At 44.5% G+C, this 27278-nt stretch overlaps 1 protein-coding gene across 1 annotated transcript in view; it reads right to left on the bottom strand.

The window, feature by feature from the left end:
• Window positions 1-27278, bottom strand: part of LOC129386610 (uncharacterized) — a 74150-nt gene that overhangs the window by 25022 nt on the left and 21850 nt on the right. Inside the window, exons 3-5 of the mRNA XM_072287664.1 lie at window positions 26004-26303; window positions 18585-18947; window positions 25-263 (exon numbers count right to left, since the gene is read on the bottom strand). Coding sequence (XP_072143765.1) covers window positions 25-263; window positions 18585-18947; window positions 26004-26303 — 902 coding nt within the window. The remainder of the gene's footprint in view (window positions 1-24; window positions 264-18584; window positions 18948-26003; window positions 26304-27278) is intronic.

Below are 27278 nucleotides of genomic sequence, written 5' to 3'. Positions count from 1 at the left end.
AAATTGTTGACAAGAGATACTTACTTGCCTATTCTGAGCTTTTCCACGAGGAGTGAAAAATTCAAGGCCTCGAAAACGACCTCCACGCCACGGGCAACAAGAACTGGAAAGTGCAGCTCCTCCAGTGATTTGCACCCTTGAGCTGCTTCCAGAATGGAGCAGAGCTCGGCGAAGTCAAAATTGAACGGCACAACGAGTCGTCGCAAATGTGCCGCACTCGCAAGGAGTCCAACCAGAGCCGTGGCGTGCCATCTTTTTCCTCTCTGTGTCAGCATGTTCCCAGATGCGTTGAAAAGAAGATAATAGAATTAAACACTAAGAAAAACTATCCTTGGTTGCTTAAACAGCAGTGGTAGTAACAGAAATGAAGCTGCGCACAACATATTTGTGAAGCTAGTTGAGGCGAGCCGGATCTTTTCTTGTAAATTCATTTTTATGTCTGATTAGCGTCAGTGCTTAGTGAACTTGTAAGGGAGAAAATGATTGAGAAATTATGACATCATGATGCAACAAGAAACAGGGAAAGGGGATTAGGGAAAGGCATGAAAGTTAACCAGGCTGATCCCGGTGGAAAACTCTGCAGTGGAAAGTGAAATATGGGTCGGAATGATGAAAATAAGATAATTTGACAGCGCTCGGATAAGGCGCACTGAAGTTGGTTCGAAGCAGAAGCTCAAGGGTACTTGTCTCTGAAGAATCGCAAGATCCCTTTGCGTCATAGTTCAACAGAAACACTCAGAAAGGTGAGCGCGTTCAGAAACAGGTAACAAGTGCTGTTCATATACATCAGTTTTTTGGTCAGTTCCCACGAAAGTCTTCAGGCCCGCACTAGCCATGCATGAGCACGCAAATTGCGAGGGAGAAAAAAAGAGACCTGGCACTGGTTTGACACTGTGGGACCACAGTTCGATTTCAACGGATGCTGTCTTTCGAGTAGTTTCGGTAAATATTTCAGTCACCTGTTTTTACTTACCGCAGTTTAAATGATTGCCTCTATATGACTGGTCAGTTTTAATTGCTGCCGCATACAGGGAGATCATTTCTTGGTGTTAAACATACCTTGCTTTTGAAGCAGCGCACTTACACGGACACAGTGAAGACACACAAGAAAAGGTGACAATCGCTGCACTCGCAACAACATCCTATGAAAGCAAAGTAACAAAATGAAGGAGAGTTATGTAATTATTATTATTAGTTGTGTAATTATGATTATTAGTTATGTAAATATTATTAAGTAATTATGCAGCCAGTGTCTTCTTTTCTTGTATGTCTTCAATGTGTACGTGTCAGTGCGCTGCTTCACCAGCAAGGTATGATTACTCACCAACTAGCCCAACTTTCCACATTACTGAAATGTTAGGTGTTACATAATTTTTGAAAATCATCTGTGGCAGAAAGCATAAATTTTGTACTTGAGCTGGAATATTTGATGAAATGGGCATCACTAGCGCGAGAAATCGAAACACATAATGAACTATGACGTTAATGGTTCTGCGGAAAACCGCAACGTGGAGAGAAGCAATTCAGGGAAAATGAGACATCCAAACAATCATAGCAACTGCTACAAAGGAAACCCGAACTGGTTCCTCGAAGGAAAAGCCCCGCAGTTGAAGAGAAATTTGTCCTGGTCGGGGAGTAAATCACGGGAGCACCACAAGCGAACCTGGGGTAGCTGCACTACCATCTAAGCTAAGCATGTGGCTAGCAAATTGCAGGGTGATGTTGAATTTGTCTACAACTCGAAGCAAAGGCAAGCGTTTCACTAGTAGTTCTGTTGAAATGCGCCATGTGGAGAGAAATAAAGATTTTAAATAAACATTTTATTAACTACTAGTTTCATTAACTACTTCTATCCACCTTCATCATCCGGGTACAATTGTTTGTTCCGTATACCTCTTCTGGTACTTAATAAAGAAATTATACAAAATTAATCCACACACATCTTACTTTGCGAGAAGATTGGCCATGATGTTCCCTTCATTTTAACTAATTGGGACTTAGTTGGTGCTTACAGTCTCCACTGGTTAAAATATGCGTTGTTACTAAGCCACAAGTATAGCGCTAACGATAGATTGCATACGAAATTCACGGTTAAGGCCTGAATTTGTCCAAACAATTTGACCTTTGCTTACATATAAGTTATACCTTGCTTCTCATTTGAAACACATAAAATGTGAAATTCTACTTCGTTTAAAACACCATGGAAGCTTTGTGCGAATCTGCTATGAAAGAAAAGTAGCAAAAAGAAGGAGAGTTATGTAATATTTGCAGGGCTTATAACCAGGTCAGGAAATATATTTTTCCCACACTTTGCGCTTGACATGACGCAATTTACAGCAAAATGAGTGCAAAACAGAGTCGTCTAGAGTTCTTTGGAAGCTAGTTTTATGCCAGTTGTAGGTAGGATGCTAATGTTCACAGTGCTTTAATGGTTCTGTAATATCAAGTGCCTATTGACTGCAAGGGTCCCAGAAAACTGGAAGAATGCAGACAATATACTAATCCACAAAAGGATGAAGGTAAAGAATTGAAAAATTATGGGTCCATTATATTACTCCCAGTATTATATGCTATATTCATCAATATATTTTTCAATGAATTAAGGGCAACACTGCGCTTTAGCAAACTAAGGGACAGGCTGGATTCAGGAAGTCATACTCTGCAATAGATCCCATCCATGTCAATAATCAGCTAATCGAGAAATCCGCTGGGTACAATCAGGCTCTCCATATGGCTTTCATAGATTACAGAAAAGCATTTGATTCAGTACAGATATCAGCACTCTTAGAGGCATTACATAACCATGGACCACATACCGCTTACGTAAACATCCTGTAAAATATTTACAGAGATTTCACAGCTACCCTAATTCAACACAAGAAAAGCAGCAAGATACCTATAAAGAAAGGGGTCAAACAAGGAGACACAATCTCTCCACTGCCTGCTTGGTAGAAGCATTCAAGCTATTAAACTGAGAAGGCTTAGCAGTACAGATCGACTGCGAGTATATCAGCAAGCTTCGGTTTGTAGATGACGTTCTATTCAGCAATACTGCAGAAGAGTTACAACAAATTATCGACGACCTTAACAGAGAAAGTGCAAGAGTGAGCTTGAAGATTAATATGCAGAAGGCAAAAATAATTATGAATAGCCGGGCAAGGGAACAAGAGTTCAAGATCGCCAGTCAGCCTCTAGAGTCTGTGAAGAGGTACGTTTACCTAGGTAAATTATTCACAGGCAACACTAATCACGAGAAGAAAATTCATACAACAAGAAAAAATGGGTTGGATTGCATACGCCAGACATTGTCAGCTCCTGACCAGAAGCTTAACATTATATTGTAAAGGAAGGGGTACAGTCAGTGCATTTTACCGCTGCCGACATATGGGGCAAAGACTTGGCGACTGACGAGGAATCTTGAGAAGTTAAGGACCGCGCAAAGAGAAATGGAACGACGAATGCTAGGCATAATGTTATGAGACAGAAAGAGAGCGGTTTGGACCAGAGAGCAAACAGGTACAGCCGATATTCTAATTGACATTAAGAGCAACAAAATGAGCTAGGCAGGTCATGTAATGTGAAGGTTAGATAACCGTGGGACCATTAGGTTTACAGAATGGGTACCAAGGGAAGCGACGCGCTTTCGAAGACGGCAGAAGGCTAGGTGGGGCCATGAAATGAGAAAAATTGCGGGCGCAAGTTGGAATCGGTTGGCGCAGAACAGGGGTTATTGCAGATCACAGGGAGAGGCCTTCGTCCGGCACTGTACATAAAATAGGCTGATGATGATGATGAGTATATTTTGTGAAGTATGGAAGACACGTTTTTTTTTAGTTTGCATTGAATTAGGATGCATGTCGCAAGTGAGAAAGTATATGCATTTTCTTAATTGCAATCTTTCTCAAAAGTTACCTATTCAAGCGGTACAGAATGTCGTAATGCAATTATTCGATGCAATTCCTTGTGTCCAAGCGCAACTGCATTAGAAAAACTTCAAATTCAAGGAAGAAAGGGCGAAGTGTCACGAACACATTGTTTTCTTAGAAGCACTGCCCAAGCGATTACCGAACCCTCCAATTTTCCCGATTTTCATGTGTGATGCAAGGTTTGAAACTAGTTCATTCAATGTTGTGGGTGAACTAGGCAAGGTACAGTCATTGCATTTCCTGTGAAAATACCGCGCATGTTCTGGCTAACCTGCTGGTTAATTTGGAATTTTATGAGCTATTAAGTTGGCTTATATATGATTTAATATGGGGGTTAATATGCTCAAATATGTGGGTTAATTTTGGTATTGGAAGATAGGTATTCAAAGGCCCGAAGAATTTCGAGTGTGTGACGGGTGGTGCAAATTTTAGCCCGTTGACAGAAAATATCTAAATATGCGATCAAAATGAAAGTTAGAGAGAATGAGCAAACCTTTATGTGAAATTGCGTGCGCTTTTAAGCACCTTTCCATTAAATGCACGTTTTGCAGGAAACATTTAAAAGGAGTTTGTTGCATGATAGCATGTATAAGCGCGACGGAACAAGGAAGTAGAAAGAAACAGATACACATAGGTAGCGCTCCTCGAGATACCACGGTAGAAAGACCGACGTACTAGAAATGAACGTGGTTAAAACATGTTGGCGGGCTAGTTGGTTCGAATCCATGATAGAGTGTATAAGCGTGACTGAACGAGGGCGTAGCAAGAAACAGATACACAGTGTCACGCTGTCGTTATCAGCTACATTTCCGAAGGTCGCGAGAAAGCTTTGCGTTTTAAAAACTTTTTGTTTAGCATGAAGGGGACGAATGTTTAGTGCAATGTGATGCGATATTTTAGCTGTTGCTTTTTAGGACATCTACAAAGCGTTCTGGAACGCTCTTTTTTTTCACCATTTCAAGGTGTTATGCAACGTTAGGCCGATGTATGTAAGACACCTTGCATGAGTTTTCTGGAAGAGCGAGGTATGTGGTAATGCGTAATGCATTACCGCATACCTTTAAATTTAGGCGCGACGCGCCTATATCTGATGCGCGGATGACGTTTCCAGCAAGACGTGACCGAAAATGAGCCTGACATTCCTTCAAGTAAGCGTGAGGGTATGACATCCTGCCGTGGTTCTGTCAAGTGCGAGCGTGAGGAAGCGGCGTACGCATGAGAAACGCAAATGGCACGCTTAACATCCCGCGAAGTATTCGCTCGGGAACTCTCCATTACGCTTATGAAAATCTAAATAGGGGATCCGTGAGATATCACGTGATCTGCATGGTGCGTGGGCGAGGGAGAACAATGCCCTGTGTCTTCTCACTGCCCTGCGGGGAATGAGAAATTTTCTTGTCGAGGTTGAAGGAGACCGCGGTGTTGGGAAGGCTGCGTTCGGCCATTTTCGGTGTGTACTTTCCGGTGGACTGCAACGAGCGACGTTCGTTCATTGCAGCACAGAGCTTCCGGTCTTATTGTCAGAGTTGGTGTGTGTCTCCATGTTCACTTCTGAAGACATTTTGGCGTACAAGGCGGGTGGTGTATGCATACATTATGCACTGTGCCGAATTTGCCGTGCTCTGCGGCTTCAGAGCAGCATTTCCATATGAATAATGGATATGTTGCGGCCCCTCACATGGTATTCATGGACGACTTAAATATACATTAGTTTTGGTTAGCTTTAAATAAACAGCGACTAAGTGCCAATTTGTCATAATTTCTGGTATGTGGTTGTACGATGTGTGGTGCAAAAGTTGCCGTAATGGTTCATTTATTGGAATGCGAGTACCTTTTACGAGAGCAGTAGCGTTGATCGAAATAGAGAGCAGTCAGCCTCGTGGTTCTCTAACAAGTTTTAACACCGGGCTGTCGAATTCCTCTGAATTGTTCCGTTTATGGTGCTAAAGTACCAAATTACCACGAATGCTCTTGTTTTTACTTTATATTCGCCAGCTCTGCGTTCTCTTTGTGCCCACTGTCTTTTCGCCTCGGGCAAGGGTGGCGAGCTGGGAATTGCCACTCTGCGTTTAGCGCCGTGCTTCTTTTCATGGTATAGAACTCTGTTAGTGGCGCATGAATGTGCTATGCCATGTACGCCGTGTAGTTGCCGCGTATGCCGCTCATAGTATACCGCTGCCTATAAAATGGAAATTCATAATTTTGTAACACAGTTGTCGACTGACAATAACCTGCACGTCCCAAGCGCGGCATGCGAGGTTGAATGATTGAATGTGTGTTGTTTAGTGGCGCAAGGGCCTGGTATGGCCAAAGAGCGCCAAGACAGTGTTAGTGATTTCGCGGTGAAAGGATGAGTTCTGTGAAGAAGACGTGACTTGGATGTAAAGAGGCCTAAAGAATAGTCGCTGTAATGTGCGCAAACTCTACGTGCTGTAAGATTATGGCGATGTCTAATGACGAGTACTATGAGCCTTACACTGCATTGCGGGAGAATGATATGATAAACAGAACATGTAAGATGAAAAAATTAGCTACAGCACAACTGCCTCACCAGAGTCCTTGAACCACAACGGCTTGGAGGCATGTGCTACACTGTATGGCTATCACAGCGGCATCCTGTCAAGAGAGGAAGCGCTACGAATGTATAGGACTAATAACGTGTAAGGCAACATCTCTGCGGAAACCTAGCACTGTGCTTGTAATAAAAAGCGGTTCTGGACCGAGAAACATTACAGCATGAAGAGGAATGTGATGCCGGTATGCTAAGGAAAAATGTCTCCTCACAGATTCGGCTTCCCGACACTCCAGGAGGATGTAGAGCACGGTCAGCCCCTCCCCGCATCTACCACAGTTTGGAAGGTTATTTCCCGTGAGTAAAGAGTTCTGGGTTCCGAATGTGTGTCCTATTCTGAGACGACAGAATAGGACATCTGTTCGGCGTGATTTTGTTGCGGAGGGCCAGAATCCAAACTATGGCTTTATCATGTGGAGCTTATCTGTTTCCGCGCCCCAGGTGCACTTCCAGTGGTTTTGCAGTTTCTTTCGTCAGAAATGCCTCAGATCGGTGACAGGCACATCAGCGGTTGGGTTAACAGCTTACGATGTGATTGACGTGGCCACCTCCTCTGCCAGAACGTTACCCTCGATGCTCATATGGCCAGGTACCCAGTATATAATCATATGCTGGATAGATGTGTATAGATCGCTGCTTTTGGAACTTTGATTTTCTTATATACTTCACAGCAGACAGTAATGCATAGACCTCGGCCCTAAACATACTTGTTTCCAGATGCAGTACATCGGATTCCGAGAAGAGGTATTTACTACAGCACCATAATCCAATCGAGACCGAATGAAGCTCTTATAGAGATTCATTAAACACTTCCTGTCACTACCCCATGTAGTCAGGGATAGAAGTTTTATTAAGCTTATTGTTTTCAGCCATTTTTCTTTCAGATATTTGATGTGTGGAATGAAAGTGAGTCTATAGTCAAGTATAATACCTCGGAATTTCTGCTTTTCGTTTACAGGTATATGTTCTCCACACAGTTCTAAGCAAGGACCCGGAACCAGGCCTCTCTTTCTTGTAAAAAGAACACAAGAACTCTTGTGAGGATTGATTTTAAATCAAATTTTCTCTGCCCAATTTGACACTTTTTTCAAGCCATCCTGAAACTGTCTCTCGCACACTGTGAGGTTAAAGGATTTGAAACCTATTTGAATGTCGTCCATGTAGACGCAATACAACATGGAAGGTCGTAATGAAGCACGAAGTGTTGTCAGCTTAACAATAAAGAGTGTGCAGCTGAGCACGCCTCCATGGGGTACACCAATTTCTGGTGTAAAAGGACGTGGCAGTACATTGCCGACTTTTAGCCGGAAGGTACAATTGGACAAGTAGCTTTCTATTAGGTTTAGCATATTACCATGAATGCCCATTTCTGACAAATCTCTCAAGATTCCGTAGCGCCATGTTGTATCTTACGCCTTCTCCATACCGGACAATATCGATAAGAAAAACTGTTTGTGTAGAAATGCGTCACGGATATTTCCTTCAATACGTACAAGATGATCAGTTGTGGAGTGCCCATCTCTGAAGCCACATTAATATGGATCAAGCATTTTGCTCAGTTCGAGGAAATGGATGAGTTTACGATTAATCATTTTTTCAAATACCTTACAAAGGCAACTTGTGAGGACTATTGGGCGGTAAATTGCCACTGAGGAAGGGTCTTTGCCTTGTTTCAAAATAGGGACCACAATGGCTTCTTTTCATGCGGCTGGAAGGTATCCTACAGCCCAGATAGTGTTGAAAAGTGTGGGTAGTGTAATTGCGTGTAAATTTTTGATCATTACATACATGATTCTGTCAGATACTGGTGCAGAGCTCTCGCATGCGCTCAAGGCCGCTCTCAACTCGGCAACACTAAAAGGATCTTTGTACGGTTCATTCTGTCGATATTTTCTTATGATTGGCTTACATTCTTCTATTTATACATATATATCAGAAAGGATTGTGAATAATTTGTTGAACTTGACACGCTCTCAAAGTGCTCCTCATTTGAGTCTGCCTGATGAAGCAGGGAATCGCCATGTGTGTTTACCAAAGGGATTGAATATGTTTGTCGCCCTCTTATCCTATTAACCCTGTTCCAGACTGGCCTCATCTGTATACGAGTTGATGCCCGATAAAAACTGCCAACTTTCTCTTCTGGCCTGTCGGCGCGGTCTCCTGCCTTCAGAGTTTACTTTCTTGAAGTTAATAAGGTTCTCTGCAGTGGGAGAAGCGCGTAACGACCCCCACGCTTTCTTCTGTTTTCTAGGAGCGATCCTACATTCGTGGTTCTACCATGGTAGACGTCGTTTGCATGCCAACCCACTCACTTCGGATATGCAGTTAGATGCGGCATCTATTATGAATACTGTAAAATACTCCACAGCAGCACCAATTCCTAAAGAAGACATGTCAGCCCATGAGATACTAGTGAGAGTTCGAAATTTCTCCCAATTGGCTGTATCAATCTTCCACCCAGGAGCCTGTGGAGGGTATTTATTTTCTTTAGATGTTCTTAGCAGCATGGGGAGGTGGTCGCTCCAGTAAGGATGGTTGGTAACTTCCCATTCAAATTCAGGCATTCTAGACCGGGAAACTATGCTAAGGATGATTGAAGAAGAGGTTCTGTTTGCGAGAGTAGTATATGGGTTCCTTCTTATTCAGAAGGCACGTGCCAGAAGAAAAAAGGAACTGTTCAACAAGACGGCCTCGCGCATTTATACGAGAGTCACCCCATAGGCTTTGAAATCGCCAAGAACAACATAAGGCTCTGGCAATTGATCTATAAAGGACTGAAATTCATGTTTGCTTAATTTGTAATGTGGGGTTATGTAAAGCGAGCAAATGGTAATGAGTTTGCACAGGAGGATCACTCGAATCGCCACTGCTTCAAGGGGTGTTTGTAGGTTTAAATGTTGGCACGCTATACTTTTGTGAATAACAATGGCAACACCGCTCGATAATGCGAGAGCATCATCGCGATCTTTGCGATACCTAACATACTTTCGGAGAATGTTTTTGTGTTTTGATTTTCAGTGTGTCTCCTGTAAACACAGCACTTTGGATTGTATTTGTGAATACGTTTTTGCGCATCATCAAGGTTTCTAAGACCTCTGACGTTCCATTGAATTTGTGTATCCATATTGGATGTAAATTAGTGCTATGTGTGCAGAAATAGAAGTAGTGATTACAGAAATTAGATTACAGAGCTCTTTCGAGGCCCTGTAACGGGGGTTTTGTCCTTTCTGGAGCGTTCGAGGGAGCCTCGGCTGCCCCTTAGGCGCTTGGTGCACCGTGAGGATAGGTGTAGTGTCTAATGCCTCTTGTGATTCGCCGGACACGTGTTCTTGTGAGCGAGAAGTTTTCCGATAGAGTTTCGCCTCGGAAGGCAAGACCCCTGTGCCCACCAGCCCAAAGGTCGACGGCGCTCCTTGTGGGATTGAGCTGCGCGGGATGTTGCCAGCGCTAGGAGGGACCGGGGAGGATTAAAAAAAAATTATGGGGTTTTACGTGCCAAAACCACTTTCTGATTATGAGGCACGCAGTAGTGGAGGACTCCGGAAATTTTGACCGCCTGGGGTTCTTTAACGTGCACCTAAATCTAAGCACACGGGTGTTTTCGCATTTCGCCCCCATCGAAATGCGGCCGCCATGACCGGGATTCAATCCCGCGACTTCGTGCTCAGCAGCCTAACACCCGGGGAGGATGAGGCAGCCTTGGCTGTGCCTACCTTCATGTTCGATGATCCCTTCTGCTGGGTTGGCGGAGCAGCGCTAGCTGCAATCGCCGCGGGATCAGATGGCGTAACTGCCGACTCACTGCTTGTGGGTCGGACAGCCGCCGGAAGACGTTGTGGCGCTACCCCCTGACGCGTCACATCGGCAAAGCCTTTCTTGGGCAGGTATAAAACCCGCCTGCGTGCCTCCTTATTCTCTTTTACTTTGATCGTTACAATTTCTTTTTCTTTTTTCCAGGATGAGCCCAGCTGCGAGTTCGCGCCGTGTTCCCCATCACAGTTTACACGGTGGACAGCGTTCTCACAAGCTTCAGAGTTGTGTTCTGGGGCACTGCATTTCGCGCAAGTTTGCTCCCTCGGCAGTTCTGCGAACTGTGGCCGAATGAATGAATTAATGAATGTTTGATGTTTAATGGCGCAAGGGCTAGGTATCGCCAAAGAGTGCCAATCAAGTGTTAATGAGTTTGTAGTGGTCTAATGGGATCTGTGATGCTAGTGTGACGTGGCTGTAAAGGGGCCTAAAAGACGTTGCTGCACATGACATAAAATCTACGCGTAATAAAATTATGGCAACGATTATTGGCGTGCACTACGAGCACTAGAATGCATTAGAAAAAATGATGCAATGTACAAAATATGTGAGATGCTAAAATTTTCTAGGAGCACTACTGCCTCGCCAGAGCCCTTGAACCCAATGGACGAGAGGCATGTGCTATACTAAACAACTATCACAGCGCTATCCTCTATAGAGAGGAGGCGCTACGAACGTATGGTCTAATTACATGTAATACAACATCTTTCAGGAAACCTAGGACTGCGCTGGTATCAAAGAGCGGTTCTGCACCGAGTAGCATAACAGGATGAAGGGGGATGTACTGCCGGTATGCCAAGGGAAAATGTCCCTTTCTTTCATATTCGGCTTCCCGACACTCCAGGATGACGTGGAGGACGGTCAGCCTCTCCCCGCATCTACCACAGGTTGGAGGCTCATTTCCAGTGAGTAAAAAGTTGTGCGTGCCAAAAGTGTGTCCTATTCTTAGACGACAGAAAAGGACATCTGTCCGGCGTGATTTTGTTACAGGAGGCCAGAAACCTAATTGTGGATTTATTACATGCAGCTTATTATTTGTTTCCAGGTCCCACAAGCGTTGCCAGTAGTTTCGCGGTTTCCTTCTTAAGAAAGGCTTCAGGTCTGTGACAGGGACTGCAGCAGTAGAATTAACAGTGTGTCATGCAATTGATGTGGCCATCAGGTCCGCTAGAACGTTACCCTGGATGCCTCTATGGCCAGGCACCTAGCATATAACCACATGCTGGTTAGATACATATGCTTTACATAAGGCGGAATAGAGTTCGATTATTATAGGATTTTTGTGCTTACAGAACGATATCAAAGACTTCACAACACTTAGGGAGTCCGTATATATAACTGATCTTTTGAGTTTTGATTTCCTTATATGCTTCACGGTCAACAATATTGGGTAGGCCTCAGCCGTGAAGATGCTAGTTTCCGGATGCAGTAAATCAGATTCTGAGAAGAATGGACCGACGGCTGCATAGGACACCCCGTCATGCGACTTTGATGAGTTTGTGTAGAATTCCGTCCAGGAATGCTTATGCTGGAGTTCCAGGAAATATATTTGGATTTCAATCTCTGGAGCGTGCTTTGTAACTTGCATGAAAGATAAATCGCATTGTATCCTCTGCCACTCCCAAGGAGGTAGCAGCTTAGCTGGAGGTATTAGGCAATGTCTGAGGAGTGGGACATCCATTTCAGCGCTAAGCGCCCTCACACGCAGTGAAAAGGGCTGTCTTACAGTGGGACGATTGCGAAAGAGTGTAGCATCTGTTATATCGTTAACGGTATTAAAGCACGGATATTGAGGATTAGAGCGACATCTTAGAAAGTATGTTTGGCTGATGTATGTTCTCTGTAGATTGAGTGGCCACTCATTTGATTCTACTTATAGACCTTCAATGGGACTTGTTCTGAAAGCGCCCGTGGCCAGTCTGATTCCTAGATGGTGAACGGGATCTAGCATCTTTAGCGCGCTCGGGGCTGGAGAATGATAAATCACGGCACCGTAGTCCAATTGTGATCGAATGAGGCTTTTGTAAAGATTCATCAAACATTTTCTGTCGCTTCCCCATGTTGTATGGGATAAAACTTTAAGTTCATTGTTTTTAAGCATTTCACCTTGAGATACTTTATGTGTGGTATAAATGTTAGTTTAGAGTGAAGTATGATACCTAAGAACTTGTGATCTTTGTTCACAGGGATTTGCTGGCCATACATTTCAATATTGGGATATTCAACGAGGCCTCTCCTTGTGAAAAACACACAAGAACTTTTGTTCGGGTTCACTTTAAATCCGTTTTCGTCGGCCCATTTAGATACTTTGTTCAAACCCTGTTGTACTTGCCTCTCACACACTGCAAGGTTGCAGGATTTGAAGCCTATTTGTATGTCATCTACGTAAACAGAATAAAAAATGGCTCGCGGTAATGAAGCACGAAGGGCGTTCATTTTCACGATAAAGAGTGTGCAGCTACGCACACCTCCTTGAAGTACCCCATTTTCTTGTATAAAAGGTCGCCGCAATACATTGCCGATTTTCACGCGGAAGGTACGTTTGGACAGATAGCTTTCTATTGTGTTGAGCATATTTCCACGGATGCCCATCGCCGACAAGTCTCGCAAGATCTCGTATCGCCACGTCGTGTCGTACGCCTTCTCCATATTGAGGAATATCGATACGAAGAGCTGTTTATGTACAAATGCATCGCGGATATTTGCTTCAGTGCGTACAAGATGATCAGTTGTGGACCTCCCTTCTCTGAAGCCCCACTGATAGGGATCAAGCATATTGTTCAGTTCAAGAAAATGTATTAGTCTACGATTAATCATTTTTTCGAATAGCTTACAAAGACAACTTGTAAGAGCTATCGGGCGATAACTTGCCGCCAAGGAATGGTCTTTACCCAGCTTCAAGACGGGAATAACAATAGCTTCCTTCCATGAGGATGGGAGGTATGCAGCAGCCCAGATAAAATTGAAAAGTGCCAGAAGTGTCATTTGTCTGTCTTCATGTAAGTTCTTAATCATGTCATAGATTATTCCATCAGCTCCCGGTGCAGAGCTTCTACATTTTCTCAATGCAGCTTTAAGCTCGGCAATATTAAAAGGATGGTTATATGGTTCATCCGGACGGCATTTACGATCAAGTGTCTTAAGTTCAGCTAAGTGTTTATATTTGAGGAATGATTCTGTGTAATGTGTGGAGCTTCACACATGTTCGAAGTGTTCGCCCAGAGCGTTCGCCTGGTCCTCCAAGGTAGTCCCTTGGTCGTCCACTAAGGGCAGAGGGTGGATTTGTTGCCCCTTTATCTTCCTTACACCATTCCAAACTTTAGATTCTTGAGTGTAGGATGTGATGCCCGAGAGAAACCTCTCCCAGCTAGCTCTCCTTGCCTGTCTCCGCGTGCGCTCCCCTTGTGACTTTGCCTGTTTAAATTCAATTAGGTTTTCTGCAGTCGGGGAGCGACGCAGCAAACCCCACGCTTTGTTTTGTTTCTTTCGTGCCAGTCTGCACTGTTCATTCCACCAGGGTACCCGTCTTTTACAAGAGAGACCTTGTGTTTGGGGAATGAACTATTCAGCTGCGTCGATTATAAAACAAGTAAAATATGCTACTACATTGTCTATGGTAAAATCAGTGATAAGATCTCCTGATAAGTAAGTTGCTTCCTTAAAATCATTCCATTCGGCGGAGTCTAGTTTCCACCGGAGTGTATGTAGGGGGCACTCATGTTGAGGCACTGAATTTAACATTACAGGAAAGTGGTCACTTCCATAGGGATTTTTTATTACATGCCATTGCAAGTCCGGGAAAATTTTAAACACTGGAGTGGATTTGGCACGTACGGCTTAACACGCAGCTTGATGTATCCGGCCTCGACTGACTCGGGCAAGATACTTGAAGCAAAGGCAACAATTAGGTGCTTCGTCTGAATCTCTCGGCCATTTCGCCTTATCTTAATTTTTCTGACATTGATCACATTTTCTGACTGAAGCCCTCCAAAACTTCTGGTTCAGTCAGCTCAATCAAATCATCATCCGACGCAATACTTTGGGTGAGGTTCATTGTACGGTGCGGGGTTACTCTTATGTGGGTTTGCCCAAATGACATTAGCTTCGGTGGTTTCTGATTTTGTTTCTGATCGCGGAGCTCCAAGAGGAGGCCACCGCTTGACATCCTCGACGCATTGTAACCTGGACCAAGAAAATCAGTCAAGGACTTTGAAACAAGGAACGGCGAAATGGTTCGCACTGGTTTGTCTGACTTTTCAAAGTGAAAGCGTGGAAGCGGGGGGAATTCTAGATTTGGCGTCCGAAAAATTGGAAGACATCTTTGGTGTGCCCTCGTTTCTGAGGGCGATCAGGATGGCGGGAGAAAGAAGTTTCCACGAAAATATATAAACATTCGGCAACAGCGCCGACCACCCACCACGCAGCCCGAGGGGACGGGGCAGAACTTGAATACAAGTCTGCACGACGCCAGTCGTACGCCATCACTATAACCGAATATGGTGTAGCCAAGGTTGGATAGCCACATAGAGCAACCCTTTAGGCGAAGGAGAAAGGAAGTAAATAGAAGCGACAAGAAGATAGAAAAAGGCAAAAATTGGGAGAGAAAGATGAATATTTGAGGATAGAGAGACTGGAAAAGACGACTGCCGATTTCCTCCAGGTGGGTTATTCTGGGAGTGCCGTCTATGTGAAGCAGAGGCTAAAGAGGCGTGTTGCCTCCACCGGGGGGCACTAAAGGTCGAAAAACCCGGCATCGGCTCAACCCCTGGAATCCCCTTTTCCCCAGACACGGCTAAGCAGCGCACGGCTACACGTGGGAGGGTCCAACCCTCGTGTGGTCGGATGCGTGGTGTCGCAACACACCAAACGCCTGCTGACGCAGACGCCCCTGCGAGGTGGCATGCGAGGTTGTGATCACACGTGCCGCTTAATTTTCCACTTCAGTCGCACTCTGAATTAGGATATCTGTCTAGTGTAGCTACGTATATTTTACATTGTGGGCTTTAAAGAAAGGAAGTGTGACTGTGTTCATTGCACATGGATATACTCTGCCCGTTGCAGCTATTGATTTCCAGCTGCAAACCAATTAATGCCCGCAGTGAGCGCTCACGTGTGATACGTTTACGTAGAATGTCATTCTTGTGAAAATTTCTATTTCCATTGGGTTGAGAATCAAGCGTAACTACGTTTTTGAAGCTCATTTTTGCTTAGGTATTAAAAGGTTTTATCTAGAGCGTTGCCAGTTGTGATCAAATTTTTGAACTTTATTTTTATGAAGAACATGATAAATAAAACCAGTTCCAGTTATGTCTCACGTAGGTAGGTTTTTCACATTGCTCTTTCATTCTTCAGGTCACATTTGAAAGCCAATAATGGTTTGCATGTAGGATTAGTCAATAGGAAAAAAAATTGAAAAAAGTTCCTTCTGATCGGATCAATAATACTGAAATTTTCTGAGCCATCCTACGCCGCTTCAGAAGCGTGCTCGCGACCCAGGCTTGCAATGGTTACTCTCATTACCGCGGGGATTCGACCATCATTCCCCTACCGCCTACTTCTAAAAACTTCCAAACTGCAACGTTTTAAGAACAGTAAGTATAGGAAATGTCAGAAAACGTGAAATCATTGTTAAAGTAGTGAAAAAACAAGCAATCTTCGTTACCTAATTTAAACTAAAAGAAACACGTTTTTCCCTCGGAAGTATTATACTTTGGGTATTAAGACAGTTTTCTTTTTTAGTTCAGATCACGCTAATGACCTTATAAGAACATGCATTATCTGGGGGGAAAGAAGGCTCCTGCTCTGCTGATGTGAGCAGGAAAGCATTGAGATCAGGGACGACGCATCCCTACAAAAGGCACTAGGGATGTACCTGTGCATTAATAGTATGTAATATATAACATATTTGGTAGCAAATGTAGAAATGTTTTAAATAACTTAGAACCAAGAAAAAGCATTGTCACGGCCACAAACAAGGTTAAAGGATTTCTTCACTGCGTCGCGCATTTAAATGAAACTTATATGAATACTTCTGCTTTCTGAGTGATCTGATTTAATTGTGTACGTTTTGAAGCATCAACGTTTCTATGTGTCATATTTCATGCGAATGAATATTATGAATAAATGATTTACCTCAGGAAGAAATATGTGTGTAATACTTTTCTCACTGCCTAGAATATTCGTCTTTCCTTGAGAAAGAGGCAAGTGAAAAAGAATTTAATCAGGCATCTTGAGCCAACAATGAGAGAAAGAGTGCCAAATCATGATGATTAAGTTGCGGGAAATACGTCCCTATCCTACACAAGGTCTGCTATCTTCGAACGCGGGGCACCACACAGCATGGTTGAGGGAACATTCGTCCTTTTGTGCAAGGAGATACCGAAGTGCTTGTTTACGTTTTACTTTCCTTGGCATCATCGAAATGTACCAGGGCTTTGAAAAGCTCCGTTTTGATGGATTACTTTCAATGTCAACGGCGGGAGCGTCTTGCGCGATCTCTCTGCAGCATACTCAGCTTCTACTTCGCCGGCATGCTGCCACTGTCACAACGTCTTCGTTCTTCACAGTCTGCGCCATCGAAGCAGATATGAAAGAAGAAGAAAGCGAAGAGCTTGGTGAGCACATTTCGCTTCAGAAAAGCGACCGAAGCGCCCAAGCCGACAAGAGCCGGTGCTTCTTCGTTGCTTCCAACGCATGCAGAGAAAGGACGAGGGGGATGGGGCATGCTCCTCACTTAATCCCGCTTGCCCCCTAGGGAACGCTTGCCCCCTCTCTAAGCACGGAGATTGGTAATGCCATAGTAAGCGTGGGAACAAAGTTCATATCACGTCTGCTAAGCGTGAAGAGGGGTTCCTGATGATTCCAAGTAGGCATAAAAGGAAAGCGCGGAGAAATATCCCGCTTAGATTAAGAGTGTAAAGTCCCTGCAAACGCACGCTTAAATAAGGGTAGATGTTTTACTGCACCTAAAAATGCCACAAAGATGAAGTTTATCAAACATGGGAGGGTAACAACGCCAAATTAGTGAGCGAAGTGAAATGCCCACGCTAAATACAACTTCTGTAAAAGACTCAAGCCCGTTGTTGGAATGATTAGTGGAATGTATTACGATATGGTTCACAACGTCTCGAGGGAAATGTAAGCTACACTAAACGTTCATTTAGAGAAAATAAGGGGCACGTTATGGTTCCTGTGTAGGCAAAATTGAAGATAGTTCGTCTTATAAAGTCCTTTGCATTGAATTGCGTAATGACGGCCTCCAGAGCCTATATGGATTACTTTTAGGAGCGACACCAAAGTGTGCAAGCAGCAGTGGCGTAACTACAAGTGCAGCCAACATCCTGCTTATCAAGAATGCAGGGACCATCATGGTAGTATAGCGCCAAAGTAATTGCCTGGGATGAAACACACTTTTGACAGTAAAAAAAAGGTATTTTGAACTCTTATGTTGTCATTATGATGGGAAACATGGGGAAGGCGGGCGATGTCAATTCAAAACGATGAGCTAAACGAGAACAAGGTAAAAGAGGGAGCCAACGTTTCGACAAGCAAGCATGCCCAGCAAGTCTCCACGTCGGTATTGAATAATCCTAACGTGTATCCGAAACGGGGTACATCTTATGAATTACGAGTCCTGAAATGTTAACACTACTGGCTTATTTAGCAGCACCAGAAAAAGTAATTGAACTCGCGTTTTTTTTTTTTTTTTGAGGACAGATACAAGTTTTGCCCGGTGCCCTAAAGGACGCACCTTGTTTCTGGTGTAATATAATGCTAACGCATTTCTCTCGCATTTACTGCATTATTGCAGCTGAAAATTTTTTTTATCCATTGTTTTGAGTTGCCTTTAATTTCGAGAAAGACGACGTGGCAACATCCAACCCGGCCAGGTCAGAAGAAAAATGACTAGATGGATAGCTAATAAGATTATGAACAAAAATAAAAACTACTCCAGTGTTGAGGCTTGGGTCATCGTCGTTCTTTGACACAGAATATTTCTTTCGTATTATGCAGGTTCGTAATAAAGTATAGAAAAAAAGAACGAGAGAACATGGTGTAAGCATCGTTCAATGTTTCCTATCGCACTATAGATAATGTAAATTCATATGCCTGCCAATATACCGCTAGAAAAATTATTGTTTTGATTTATATACCACAACTATGTGCAGCAACACGATATTCACGCCAACTATGTCACCGGGCACATCAGCACATGACGAGATATATTTTTCTTACAATTGTTACTACATGTACTACCGGGAAGCCCTCCCTCTCACCTTTATTAAATCCCACGTTGACTCTATGAAGCAGATTTCCTGGATTACGGCGTTGACAGCCAGCAGCTCCGAAGCGAATCTCATATCGATTAAACTTATATCAAATCCCTTGAAGGTAACATTCTTGACAGTGTTGTTTCGCCGTAGATTTGATAGCACCATGCGCAACGCATGGCTAATGTAGTCGTTTTGCCAAATCACAGTCAGCTGCACTGGTGCGAAAGGGTTGGCGAGCATCCGAGGCAGCCGATCTTTCCATTGCGGAGGTGCAAATGTAGCGTCAATTACGAGGCTGAAGAGGCTCGAGTTTCTGGCTAAGGCACCCATAGTGTCTGTCGTGGAGTGAAAGGACAACGCTTCCGCCTGCACACACAAAAAAAGAAACACAGGAGTAAAGTGTTTCGCAAGTGATAACGCAACCATGAGTAGGTTTGCAAGAAGCTCGTCGCATTTGCAAACACTGCTCTTCTTAGAGCGTTACTACACCAATTTGCAGTAGGTTAGGCGTGAAATGCTTTTATCAATATTGTAACTATACAAGCAGCGTATCGCTCCTCGTGCGCAACCCGACGAATGCGGCTGGAGGAAATATGCGTTTCATACACACCGCGAAGCTTCATCTACTTCTGCGGTTACTGTCACGATATCAAGCGGGACTTCATGGCATGGTGACTAGATTGTTCATGCAGTTTTCTCAATTGCCAGACAGAACGGTGGCGCTAGTGTCTACGGGAACTACAGGTACATAATTTTAAACAGCATGGGAACGATGTGCAAAATTTGCAAAAGCTTTTGTCGCTTCCCGCTATACTTTGCAGCTTTTCAACCTGCATATTTGCAATATTCGTTTACACCTGGAAAAATTCCCAATTACGCAGCTGTGTAAAAAAAAAAAAATTGCCCTAATTGCTCTGTTTAAAAGTTACTAGTGTTTTGGGAATTTAGAAATATAAAGTGCTATCGGTAGCATCACAATAACCTTTGAAGCAGTGAGCCATAATTTTGCGAAATTTATTTAAATGAGACTGTTTAACAGACTTGTTGGTGGATTAAGTAAGTAACATTAAATATTTTAAATTTCGGCGATTGCTGACTATCGTTGCATGGGATAAATACATCTAAGTTCTTGGCTCCTGTGGCCATGCCAGATCGATATCTGCTTTCAGTGTGTCCTGTACCCAAATGATTATATCTACGCACAAGTATCATTGAGACCATACTGACATGCGAGATATCTAAGCAAATGGTCTTCACGGCAGATTAAAGGGTGCGTTTCATTGTTCGAACGTCTGAGACAGGGTTCCAGACTTTAATGAAAAAAGATGTGGTTGATTCCACTTCCGTAGAAACAGGAAGAACATCAAACTTGAACGCGTCTTCACAGAAGGTGTTGCATGTTCGCTTCGTGAAGTCTATGTCCGCTATTGCGAAAGACGCATTATTTTTGGGTCGATGATGGTGTTGCAGGCTTGCTTTATGCGCGTTTTTCGCTTGGCGAATGACGTCGCACTCGCTGCGGTGAAGATGCAAACGTTTTGGGCCGGCTCCGTAGTGTTTGGGGCCCCCAATTGAGTTGCTACGCGCTTTGGGTCAGGAATACGAGTAGCAGACATCGCAGCGTGCGCCGCGAACACGAGAAGGCGTTCTGCTTCACGATGCTGTGTCTTTTGCCGGACCAAATCGAGATTCGCCTGTAGATGTCGTCGTTGCCGTTCGAAGCTGCTTAGCGCAACAGTTTTGTTAGTTGGTGCCATCGCAAGCGAAGCAGTAGGCGGCGTGTAAGCACTGCTGATGCACGTTCAAGCTGCACTCCGTAGGCGACGAGGCGTCACATGCTATGTGGTCACGAAAGACAATGCCTGCTGCGGTGACCAACGTTACTATATTCCAACTTGTAGTTTGCAAACTCTGGCGCCGTCAATGTCATGCTGCCCTGTTCCGCCTTTCTAGAAAAAGGCGCGCCTTTGCCCGAAACTATGTCGACGAAAATCTGCATGTCAGCGCAGCACGCAGTCATACACGACGACCTGTGCGCTCTGTGCTTACATACAGAGAGAGAAAGAGAATAAACTCTCTGCTCGTTCATCGAAAGGCTGCTCTTGGCGACCCCATAACATGATTTGCACTGACATGGATCCCTCTCGCTTTGTCCAGAGGAGTGCATTCAAACAATTCGTAGCGATAAGTTTGACAATATTATAAGCCGCCGTACGTCAAAATTACTGCTTTGTATTTTTTGAAATTCACGTCGACGTACCGTGCTCCAAGTTGCCATCGCGGGATGACCTCAAAGAGAATTTCCTGCAAGGGAAAGTATCAGCTCTGCAGACCGAAATTTAATCGTATTGAGCGGGAGTGGAGTACGTCTGCATCGCACTAGCAGGTCGCGGTCTACGGAGGGCATCCTGGCTGGATAAGCAACATTCGTGGACAGGGACTTCACGGTTCACACCTGCCTCCTCAGTTTCACTCGCCTGACAGGGAGCCGCATGGCTGCTCGGACCCGATCTGGCTATGATGTAGCGTTGCTGAAGTGTAACGTCTGAGAGGATGAAATCTGTTTTTTTGTAAAATTTCACCCTCCATTAACACCTTCTATTTCGTTTTCCAGGTCCTTCACGTAGTGACGGATAAAGCTTCATTAACGATAAAGTAATTTGCATTTACCGGGTGGAAATCTGAAGAGAACGATGAGAATTTCGACGACATCCCGGAACGCTTAACCAAATACCTTTTAAGCGAGTTCCACCAGTTGGAGAAATTTCGATTTTGCTGCGCGGCTCACAGCCTGCTCCTTGCGTAAGAGACGCCCTTTGGTTGATATGCCCATTGGTTTCATATGATGTGCATTGATACGTCATTCACTTGTTACTATATTCAGTAAAAAAATAAATGATGGGGTTTTACGTGCCAAAACCACTTCCTGATTTTGAGGCACGCCGTATTAGAGGACTCCAGAAATTTTGACCGCCTGAGGTTCTGTAACATTAACCTAAATCTAAGTACGCGGGTGTTTTCACAATTGGACATTACTATATTCATGTAGAATTATTTGTGCTGCGAAGCTCTGTTAACTACTTTACCATGAATGCATTGGCAAAGAAAGTATAAATATAATAATTGCAGTTTAAAAAGTAAGGGTACACAACTGTGCTTATTATAGTTTTGGTGCTTGAAAGCTTTATTATACAAGTATACCCCGCTCATCATCGTTATCATCATCATCATTATCATCAGCCCATTTCATGTCTACTGCATGACGAAGGCCTCTCCTCTCCCTGCGATCTCCAATTACCCCTGTCCTACGCTAACCGATTCGAAGCACCCGCGAATTTTCTAATTTCATCGCCCCGTCTAGCGTTCTGCCGTCTTCGATTGCGCTTTCCTTCTCTTGGTACCCATACTGCAACTCTAAAGGTCCATCGGTTATCTAACCTGCGCATTAAACGACCTGCCCAGCTCCATTTTTTTCTCTAAATGTCAATTAGAATATCGGCTATACCGGTTTGGGCTCTGATCGAAACCACTCTTTCTGTCGCTTAACGTTTTCCCTAGCATTCTTCGTTCTATAGCACATTGCGCGGTCCATAACTTGTTCTCAAGCTTATTTGTCAGTCTCCAAGTCTCTGCCCCATATATCAGCACCGGTAAAATGCACTGATTGTACAACTGCCTTTTGAATGATTTGTGCCTGACGAACAGTTCACGATCATTCGCTGAGCATCTTCCTCCGTGGAAGTACGCTCATCACCAGTAACCTCGCCATCACTTCGTCCGCCAGTCGGTTTCTGTAACCAGAAATCTGTCGGCCGTATCCTGCTGTTTGTCGTCGTTTCCGACACGGAGCTTCGACGGCTACGTCACATTCCTCGCCAGTAACGGATGCAACTTAGCAAGTTAAAGCGGAAAGCTGCGCGAGTTGATCGTAATAGGTTTGCATATTTGCAGTGCCGATACAACAGGAACATACAACACTAAGTGGGGAGGGCAGGTACTCAGTCAGCGCTGTATTAGCGTCCCATCTGTGTCATGTTGTACTTTGCAATTTCGTAGCGCTGCCAATACTGATATGCCGCGGTTCGACCGGCAGCCACTCCCAGCATGACAATCCCTTAGGTACACGACAACCCTGTCCTTTTACTCCAGATGGCCTTGACGGGTTATCGGGAACTGCACGCTGCACCCGTTCTGCACGCTTCGCGTCCCGTCCAGTATGCTGTTTTAGCCATCGACGGGTCTCGCCTTACATCATAATATGTTGCACTGGAAATGCAATACTATAGCATAATGTAAAGTGGTTTGATTCACATTAGCTCGACATGATCAAGTCAAGGAGTGCGATTTGCGATACCTGGCAATCCCCACATTGAAGCGAAAATTCTGGGACGATATGTAGGAGTTGCTCTCTCAAGGCAAATCACTGTGATAGATTTTGCGGAGCAGTCATAAGCGGGAATATTTATGGCGTTGTGAGAGGACAGGCAAGTAGAGTAGTCATCATTGAACAAAAAAGTCGCACTTTCGCCCGAAAAGCATAGCATCGATTGCCATAGCGAATTAGTGGACAGCTATGATAAGTAAAGACAGTAGGCTTATAAACAATATAAGCTTGCTAACTTAGACATACTAAATAAATTAAAGAGCGTGGGGGCGCGCGCGCACGTGAAAACATTACCACGTGTCACTCGATGTCCGCTGAAGGTCTGTCAAAACACTGGAGTGAGGATGAGCAGCAGTGGCAGCGCGGGAATTGACCTTCGTGCAGGCCTCTCGCATCAACGCGAACGAAGTCGCGAAAACACAGCGTAATTAGGGCGGACTGTGTCAACGTCGGTGATGGGTTTTAAGATACAGCAGGTCGGTCGGGTGCGCTCCCACAAGGGCCGGCCGGATTAGAACGCACCCCCCTCCCTTCCCTTACCCCGGAGCCTTGCGCGCGACCGAAGACGGCGCGCTTCCTCACAGCTTTTCTGCCTTTCGTGCGCAACGTTGAGCATCTATGGCCGATTCTTCCTTGAACGCTTATTCTTGCACACGCAGCATACGGCACGTGGCTACGATTTTATTACCCACGGAATTTCTACGGATCCTCACAATGACCCCAATGACGAAGGTGGAAATGCGCTTGGAGTGCCTATATAATTGCTATCGCAAAAAAGATTGCTAGTAAGACACACCAATTGAGACTTGAATGTGAAATACTTACTAAAGTACTTACTATGTATTCAAGAAATGACAGTTAAGCTAAAGATGTTCACAAGGTATAGTGGTAAGCAATATAGGTCGGAAACAAAGGAGGAGATGAGCGCTACCAAATTCTTGCAAGACACACCAACCCTCCTTGAATGTCTAATGGAATAACGACACACAACAAACACAACGGCAAACCTTCAGCAATAAATGCAGCCGGATAATGCTTACTGCATTTGATAAATATCGTATTAATATCATCCAATGCCTTCCACAACTGCGCAGGGCGGATCTAAGATTACCAAGTGTGGAAGTCTGCGTATACACATATGCATTAGACTGAACGGGCATTCCTGTTTGCCGTGAAAGCGCACTGAGCGTGTATGGTACTTTAAACCGACAAAGCAAAAACATTCTTCTGCATGTTGGAACACTTCTGTTCAGGGAAGGTGTGATGCCAATGTGCGTACGCACCCAAACAGAGTAGCGCGTCTTGCCACCCATAATTTGACCCAGGCTACACAATACATCATTTAATAGAAAGGACAGTTCTTGAAGCAAATAAATGCCGGGCAGCATATAGATATCCGGACGGGTGTTTAAAGACAGAGCTGCTTCAGCGCGGCGAAACAATCACTTGATTTGTCTTGAGAAGGCACATGAGATGTGCAGACAGCCACAATGCGAAACATTTATAGGAAATGCGCTTTTGAGGCATGTCCTTGCTTATCAGTTGAAATACGGCCTTTGCAAAGACAGGTTTTCATGGACACAACTAAAATATCACGGTGGAATGCTGAAATAGAAAGCCCGTCGGAATTGAATATTGCATACCTCGACATCAATATTACAATTTCTCAAAATAAACTCAGTGCCCGGCCATTCTGTGAATAAGTATGACCAGCGAAGCTGTGTATGTGGGCCCCTTAATGGCAAACTGCACCTCCGCCGCGGGTCGGCACGGCATTGAACTATCTTCGTGATCGGCCCACGTATGCGGAGTGCTTAACGTCTGCTTCACCTCCGCCGAAGGGTCGGCCCGCATTGCACTTTATTCAGGATCACCCCAGGTGTGGGGAGTTCTTAACGCTTTCTTCACTTCCGCTGCGAGTAGGCCCTGCCTTGTACTATCTTCGGGATCGGCCCACGTATGCGGAGGGATTAACGCCTAGTTCACCTCCGCCGCAGGTCGGCCCGGCATTGCACTATCTTTGGCATCGGCCTAAGTATTGGGAGTGCTTAACGGATGCTTCATCTCCGCCGCGGGTTGGGCCGGTATTGTATTATCTTCGGGATAGGCCCACGTGTACGAAGGGATTAACACCTGCTTCACCTCCGCCATTGGTCGGCCCGTCATTGCTCTATCTCCGGGATCGGCCCACGTACGAGATGTTTTCGCTTGCCACGCCAATGACACGAAAATTTATTTGGGCGCTAGAGGTATACAACTTCGCTGTAAAAAATAAATTATTTGTTTTGTGGGGCCAGAACCACGGTATAATTACGAAGCACACGGTGCACGAGCATTTTCGTACTCTGGTTCCATCGAAAAGCGGCCGCGATAGCAGAGATTGAGCCGGCGACTTAGTGTTGAGCAGCGCGACGCCGTAGCCACTAAGCTACCACGGCTAAATTAGCAATGATCCTCAAGGATTCTTTGATTCTAATTGAAGTTTTGATGCAGGGAATAATTATACGGTAGTCAGTTAGGCAAGGCTGACAAGGTAATGAGGATACAAGCCCAGCAGAGGGGGTAATAATGATGTCCCAGATAGAAATACGGGTTGAAGAATCAAAGTGTCATAGTGTTCACATAGCCGCTAAGGTGCCTGAATGAAAAACTGGCGCAGGTAGAGCCTTCCTTCAAGCTTTTGAAATGCGTGTTCACTAACGAGGCTTCTTTCTTTCCTTTTCTTTTGAGTGATCAGAAATGTTACGAGCATGAGGCTTTTTGAAGATGACAGAAACCAATATATGCCTGCCATTCCAAGCAAACGTTTTTTTAGTTAGACGTCCTAGATGCGCATGCGATACATTATAGCCTTCAGAGGAAAGCTTCAGCATGCCTGTGCAATCACTGAATATAATTAGCGCATGTGAAACTTCAACCCAAACATACCTATTTTAACGTCAACCAGTAAGCTCAACGCCAAGAAAACCCCAACAATGCCGCGGAACGCTAAAGCGGCCGGAATTAGAGGCGTACGTACACTATTGAAAAATAAATACCTGTGGGCTGACGACTGTAACATCAACGACCACGAGCACCTTGAGAGTTTCTGTGGTGGACAGGCTCCTCAAGAATTCTTGCAAGTACGTATCGACATTTCCGATAAGTACCAGCGATACTAGCAAAAGCTCGAATAGCTGCTTCTTGAGCAGATGAGAGATGGCACCGAAGATTTGCGCTGTACACTTGGTATCGAAGGTACAGTGTTGCAGATGAAGACAGGTCAGTGACGTATTCCGGCTCAAGGCATGGCAGAGTAGGAGATTAACCGCATGGTATCCCCGCGTCGATAACATGAACTGCAAAAAGAAAAATGCAGTGTCAACATGTTTCACGCTTATAACCTAAGAGAAAATAAGTAACACATGAGAGCTGCGGGGCACGAATTTGAAAGACCAGCGATGCGTGCAATATAAAATATGCGAGTAGCGCGACACGAGCTAAAGAATAAAACAGCTGGTTGTCTACTAGTGCCTGATACATTGACCTAATTACCGGGAACACGAAACATGACCCTCTTATTCTTCGATGTTTTTGCAGACATTACAATGGCCTTGAAAACAGCACTCTGCAGGAGACAGCGCCGCGCCACTCAAGAAGCACACGAGACGACACACATAGCACAACGCTCTGAGCTCATGAAGCCTTCATTATATGCACTTCTCTCGCCTCAGGACAACGGTAATGAAGCAGTTTGCTTACGAGAGCTCATTGTTTTGTTGGTGCCTGGAATTCTGCTGTCCCGAGAAAGTGGCACGTTCACTCCTTACTCTACATAGTTACCTTTGACGGCAAACAGATGCAGATCGAAGACAATTCGTTTGAGCCTTTCCCTCAAAAACGCTAAGCTGTATTTGTTTCGTGAAATCACTGGGCAAACTTCTTTAGTTTATTGCAGTGTTTAGAAATATTTGTCCACAGATGGATGCTAAGCTGATTCCTTTCACAAAAGTAGTGTCCGCAGAAAGACAACTTTTAATTACAGCTCAGATCAACGTCACAATTTTAGTGCAACATGTAACCCCGGGCAGACCAAACACAGAGTGCTGCACCTACAATGCACTGCGGATACCGAACGATGAAAGTATTAGTCGCTTCATAGAAGTCGTATGGCTAATGTATCGAAAAAAAATCACCGTTGTTTGTTCACGTGGTTAAATATAAACAAACGCAGAGCGAAGTCAGTGTGAGTCATGCGCTCCTCTTCCTGTGGGGACAATGATGAGCCGATGACAAATAAACAAATTCAAGTACATTGGAGGCGCGGCAAATAG

This window comes from Dermacentor andersoni, chromosome 4 (genome assembly GCF_023375885.2).
Source record: "Dermacentor andersoni chromosome 4, qqDerAnde1_hic_scaffold, whole genome shotgun sequence".
In the NCBI taxonomy this organism is placed as follows: Eukaryota; Metazoa; Arthropoda; class Arachnida; order Ixodida; family Ixodidae; genus Dermacentor; species Dermacentor andersoni.
This window is presented reverse-complemented; position numbering and strand designations above follow the sequence as displayed.